The sequence below is a fragment of the Callithrix jacchus genome, chromosome 7, assembly GCF_049354715.1.
Source record: "Callithrix jacchus isolate 240 chromosome 7, calJac240_pri, whole genome shotgun sequence".
Lineage (NCBI taxonomy): Eukaryota > Metazoa > Chordata > Mammalia > Primates > Cebidae > Callithrix > Callithrix jacchus.
In genome coordinates, this window is record NC_133508.1 from 81,410,552 (window position 1) to 81,416,744 (window position 6,193).

The 6,193-nt window shown below is 48.1% G+C and overlaps 1 protein-coding gene across 9 annotated transcripts in view; it reads left to right on the plus strand.

Moving 5' to 3' along the window:
• ARMH1 (armadillo like helical domain containing 1) overlaps positions 1-6,193 on the plus strand; it is a 53,637-nt gene that overhangs the window by 28,771 nt on the left and 18,673 nt on the right. For all 9 annotated transcript variants that reach the window (XR_013519993.1, XM_035251210.3, XM_035251214.3 and 6 more), the window contains 2 exons: positions 97-293; positions 3,665-3,749. Coding sequence is in view for 8 of the 9 variants with exons in the window: in XM_035251210.3 (XP_035107101.1) it covers positions 97-293; positions 3,665-3,749 (282 nt within the window). In the remaining variant the exon portion in view is untranslated. The remainder of the gene's footprint in view (positions 1-96; positions 294-3,664; positions 3,750-6,193) is intronic.

Sequence of the window (6,193 nt, forward strand, 5' to 3'; positions counted from 1 at the left end):
ACTCTTAATCCTATTCATATTATGTAATCTTGAGTGGGGATTGTTTTCATAAATCCCTTCCCTTCCAATTCAGCATTTCCTCTCTTCTTTGCTCAGGTGTACGATCCACAGCAGAATTTTTAGCAAAGTCTCAGTCAGAAGAGACCCAGGAGGAAGTGCAGGTTCTGTTGGATTCTTTGGTCCATGGCAATCCCAAGTATCAGAATCAAGTGTATAAAGGTCTAATAGCTTTGCTGCCCTGCGTGTCCCCCAAAGCCCAGCAGCTGTCCCTGCAGACTCTCAGGACTGCCCAGGTGAGCCAAGGCTGCATGCTCCTGTGGTTCCGATTCAAATGCAATAATCTTACAATTACCTTCCACAGTTGCACTCCACACAGGCATGAGAAACGGGGCTCAGCCTCCCACTGCATGTCTATTGTTCAATCAGCATTACTTCCAGAAGGCCAAGGTAGGGCAGAGAGTTCATGTCTTCCAGCAGAGTGATTTGTCCTGTTTACTTAAGGATCAGAAAGATGTTGGCAGACTTAAAAGTGGTTGAGACAAGCAACAAGGATGATGAAAGGGCTGTAGAAAAGATTAAAGGAGTCGATTTGATAAGGAAAGAATAATGGTGCATTTGTAGACAGCATGTAAGTGAAGAGGCCAGATCTCCAGTGCTGGGGAAGGCTTTTTTTTTGTTGAATTTTGCCCTTCTCTCAGACAGTGCCCTAGAATGCAAGTGAAATCGGATTTGGGGCATAGTGAGCATATGAAGACATGGTGCCTTTGTAGAAAGGGGATAGAGGCTCTAAAAGTGGCTTTAAGATGAACCATCAAGCCAGGTGCATCAGCCTCCCAAGTAGCTGAGGTTACAGGCACCCACCACCATGCCCGGCTAATTTTTGTATTTTTGGTAGAGATGGGGCTTCACCATGTTGGCTAGGCTGGTCTCAAACTCCTGACCTCAAGTGATCCACCCATAATCCCAGCATTTTGGAAGACTGCAGCTGGGATTATGGGTGGATCACTTGAGGTCAGGAGTTTGAGACCAGCCTAGCCAACATGCGGAAGCCCCATCTCTACCAAAAATACAAAAATCAGCCGGGCATGGTGGCACACTCCTGTAATCCTAGCTACTTGGGAGGCTGAGTTCAGAGGATCGCTTAGCCTGAGAGGCAGAGGTTATGGTGAGCCGAGATCACACTGCTGTACTCCCTGGGCTTTTAAAAAAGCAAGACCTGTCTCATAAAAAGAAAGACAGAAAAAGGCCAGGCATGGTGGATCATGCCTGTAATCCCAGCACTTTGGGAGGCAGAGGCCAGTGGATCTTGAGGCTGGGAGTTCAAGACCAGCCTGACCAACATAAAGAAACCCCATTTCTACTAAAAATACAAAAGCAGCCAGGCATCGTGGTGCATGCCTGTAATCCCAGCTACTTGGGAGGCTGAGGCAGAGGTTGAACCCAAGAGGCAGAGGTTACAGTGAGCCAAGATCATGCCATTGCTCTCCAGCATGGGCAACAAGCGCTAAACTCTATCTCAATAAATAAATAGACAAATTAAAAAATAATAATAACTAGGTGTGGTGGCATGTGCCTATAGTCCCAGCTGCTCCAGAGGCTGTGGTGGGAGGATCACTGGAGCCCAGGAGTTCGAGGCTGCAATCAGCCATAATGGCCCACTGCATGCCAGCCTGAGTGATAGAGTGAGACCCTGTCTCTAAAACAATTCTAAAAACAGATTAGATTATCATCATTATTTTATTTCCACAGTTTCCATTTACTAAGTGCCTCATACATGCCAGCCGCTGTTAGGGGCTTATCTACCCTCTCTCTCTTCATCGTCACTATAGCTGATGGAGGCAGATATTATTCTCCTTTTTTCAAAGATGGTGGAACTGAGCTCAGTTAAGTGACTTATCCAAGGCCACATGCTAAGTAGAAGGTGTTTACCGAGCGATAATTTAAATCAACTATCTCCAAAGTCCTTATTCTTTCTACATACCACTCTGCCTCTTTGAAAAAGGGTAAGACATGGCCAGGTGCAGTGGCTCACACCTGTAATCCCAGCACTTTGGGAGGCTGAGATGGGCAGATCGAGTTTGAGACTAGCCTGGCCAACATGATGAAACCCTGTCTCTACTAAAAAACAAAATTGCTGGGCTTGGTGTCTTATGCCTGTAATCTCAGCTACTTGTGAGGCTGAGGTAGGAGAATTGCTTGAACCCGGGAGGCGGAGGTTGCAGTGAGCTGAGATCACACCACTACACTCTAGCCTAGGTGACAGAGTGAGAAATCTGTCTCAAAAAAAAAAAAAAGGAAAGAAAAGAAAAAGGGCAATGACAGTGATAGAAGGAAAACAGAAAAAATGGGGCTGGAAAAATCAAGGGAAAAGAGTCTGCATAAGGAGGACATGACCAGCTGGGTCAGATGCAACAAAGGGATTCAGTAAGGGTAGAATAGAAAGATGGTCCCAGCAGGAAAAGTTTTGGTGAATTCGGAGACCGTCTATGGCAGGAAAAATTAAACCGCAGCACCCTGTCAAAGGATGAATGGGGGATGAAGAAGTGGCTTCTCTTGGGAAGCTTAGATGTAAAGGGAAAAAACAGCAATAGCAAAGGAAGAGTTGAAGGACAATGTTGTTAAATATGGATGAGCTTGAGGATGTTTAATGCTACAAGAAGGGAATCAATGCATGGGTAAAGTTTGGAGAGACAGAAAAAAGGGGCTGTCTGATGGGATGAGGTTCCTGAGGAAGAGAAGATTTTAGGATCTTGGATGTGTTCCATTCTCCTTGCCCTGGGTCCTCTCTTCCCCAGCCAGAGTAGGCAGCCTCATTTCTGCACCTCTTGCAGGTAGCCTCATTTAATGCCTCCTGAGCTAGAGAGTTCAGTGGCAGCCTCAGCCTAGGCCCAGTGACTTACCACTGCCCTCCCTCCCTCTCCCCCATTCACCCAGGCTCCTGGCTGTTTGGAAGTCTGAGTTTCCTTTCTTCCAGGTGGACAAGATCTAAAGACTAACCACCTTGGGTGGCCACAGTGGCTCACGCCTGTAATCCCACCCCTTTGGGAGGCTAAGGTGGGCGGATCACTTGAGGTCAAGAGTTTGAGACCAGCCTGGCCAACATGGCAAAACCCCATCTCTACTAAAATAAAATTAGCTGGGGGCCAAGTACAGTGGCTCACGCCTGCAGTCCCAGTGCTTTGGGAGGGTGAGGTGGGCAGATCACGAGGTGAGGAGTTCCAGACCAGCCTGACCAACATGGTGAAACCCCATCTCTACTAAAAATACAAAAATTAGCCAGATATGGTGGCACACCCCTGTAATCCCAGCCACTCAGGAGACTGAGGCAGGAGAATCTCTAGAACCTGCGAGGTGGAGGTTGCAGTGAGCCTAGAACCTGCGAGGTGGAGGTTGCAGTGAGCCGAGATTGTGCCATTGCACTCCAGCCTGGGTGACAGAGACTCTGTCTCAAAAAAAAAAAAGAAAAAAATTTAGCTGGGTGTGGTGGTGGAGCCTGTAATCTCAGCTATTCGGGAGGCTGAAGCAGGAGCATCCCTTGAGCCCAGGAACCAGAGGTTGCAGTGAGCTGGGATTGTGCCACTGCACTTTAGTCTGGGCAACAGAGTGGGACTCCATCTTTGAAAAACAAAGACTAACCACCTTGTCCTGTTGTCTGTCTTATCAGCCAATCATTAGGACCACACACCCCTGCATCGTGGACTGCGTGCTGAAGGTGCTGGGCACGATGCACCTGGAAGTCCAGTATGAAGGTAGGGAGGCTACTCCACATGGCAGAGGGGGTGCCAAGAGCCAGCTGTCTCAGCTCTCCAGAGCTTTCTCTTAGTCACAAAGAGCCTTAATGTTGAGTATCTGGGACGGCCTTGGCAGTGGAAGATGCTGGTTCAGAAAACGTCAGTCACATCTGTGCCTTGCATCAGCCACAGGGAGACCAGCCTGGCCAACATGGCAAAACCCCATCTCCACTTATAAATACAAAAAAATTAGCCAGGGTTGGTGGCATGTGCCTGTAATCCCAGCTACTTAAATGGCTGAGGCATGAGAATCACTTGAATCTGGAAGGTAGAGGTTGCATTGAGCCACGATCATGCCTCTGCACTCCAGTCTGGGCGACAGAGCAAGACTCCATCTCAAAAAAACAATAACAACAAAATAACCATAAGAGTACAAAGCCTGGGATGTATTAGAGATTCAAATGTTTACATGAATGAATGGTAAAGATAGGTATTTTTATGTTTCTCAAGATAAAACACTGAAGCACAGAGAGATTACGTGTGCTTCCCAAGGTTACACAGCTATTGGATTCTAGCCAGATCTGCCTGACTCTAAAGTTTATGCTTTTAACATATAGCTCATGGCAGATATTTAAACGATATAATTTGCTTCCCTTTTCCTAGTGGTTCAGAGGAAGGAGATTCTATTTTCAACAGGGGGAGATCAAGGAAGGGTTCATTGAGACGGTGTTGTTTGAACTGAGCCATGGAGAATGGGGAGGATTTTGGAAGGTCAAAAGGAGAAGAAGAGGTCGTTCTGGAAAGGGGAATGGTAGGAAGGCAGACGTAGGGAAGTACAGGGCATGTCCCGGGAATAATGGGCGGGTTACTGGAGAAGGGATGGTAAAGGTTTAGGTCTAGGAAAAGGTAGGCTAGGAGCAATGGAGGGCACTTTGAATCCCATGTAGGGTAGGTGTTAGTCTCTCCAGTATGCATCATGGAGCCACTGAAAGTGAGCCTGCTATGGGTGAGGACTGAGGGTGTGCAGTGCCTCTGAAGATGGCCTGGGTGGTACTGTGCCAGGCTGGCCAGAGCCACGGGACACTTGAGGCTGGAGGCCAATTGGGAGGCATTTGGGATGGTTCAAATGACAAAAATAAGAATGTGCTGGTCCAGCTGGGAACTAAGCCCCAGGAAGAGAGCACGGACAGCACAGGCAACTGCCTGGTGAGGAGAGTGAAGCAGCGTATGGATGTCAGCGGGCAGGGCCAGGAGACCAGGACAGAAAGGTCCAGTAAGCAGGAATGGTCTGGGCATCAGTACAGGGACAGGGACTCCTGTGTCCAGGGTGACAGCCTGAGCCCCAGGTTCAGGAAACCTGGGGAGGAGGGCATAATGGCCAGGCACTGAGGTTTAAGTACACAAGTGAGATCCTGGGGATGATCAATAAGGCTCTGGAGGGTACTTCCAACCTAGGTTTTTTCTGGGCAGCAGTGCCAAAACTGAATGTCAGGCATATTATTCCTTCAGCAACATAGTCAGTTTTTGTTTTGTTTTTGACCCCTGCGGGTCTGTGTGCATATGTGGCCCTTATATTTTGAGAAATAATGCTATGCTAAAATCTATTAGCAGCTGGAGCAGAGTGTCCTGGCTGGAGAGGAGCCACCAGTGAAGGGGTGGAGTGGTACAGGGACCTAAGAAATAGTCAGACCCTGAACCAGAGGGTTGTCACTGGCATTGGAGCTGACCTGGCAGTAGAATCATGTTAGGAAGCTTAGTCTAACAATCTCAAGGACTAGATTGGGTAGCACTGAGACCTTCCTCTCCCTGCCCCACCTCTGTGTGGCAAACATGCCCGCTCCTCATCCATCCAACAATGCTCAGCTTAAGCACTGCCTCTCTAAGCCCTTCCCTGACCCTTCAACCCCTGCCCAAATGTCAGCCCTCCTTCCTTTGAACCACCCTGTCCCCACTTCCCCTCTTTTAACTCCCTCCATTAGGGCGGTGTTCTCTAAAATGGTGACTTCCCCTTACACAGACTGTACACAATTTCAGTTCAACTGTCATGGCTTTTGTCCTTATAGCCTCGGCACAATCCCTAGCATGTCAGGTCCTCACTGCATGTTTGCTGAGTGAGTGAGTGCTATACATCGCACTGCATTAGGGATTACTCACCTCTATGCCTTTCTCCTCCAGATCTCTGAACAACAGTGCAGGTACTAGGTCTGATTCATCTTTTTCCAACTCAGGACCTGGAGCATAATGGGTACTCAGTAGAAGCTTGTTAAATAAATTTATGAAAAAAATCTTTTTTCTTTTTTGAGACAGGGTCTCACTCTGTTGCCTAGTCTGGAGCACAGTAGCACAGTCACGGCTCACTCCAGCCTCGACCTCCTAGGCTCAAGTCATCCTCCCACCTAAGCCTCCCAAGTAGCTGGGACTACAGGCATGAATCACCATGCCCCGTTAATTCTTTGTAGAGA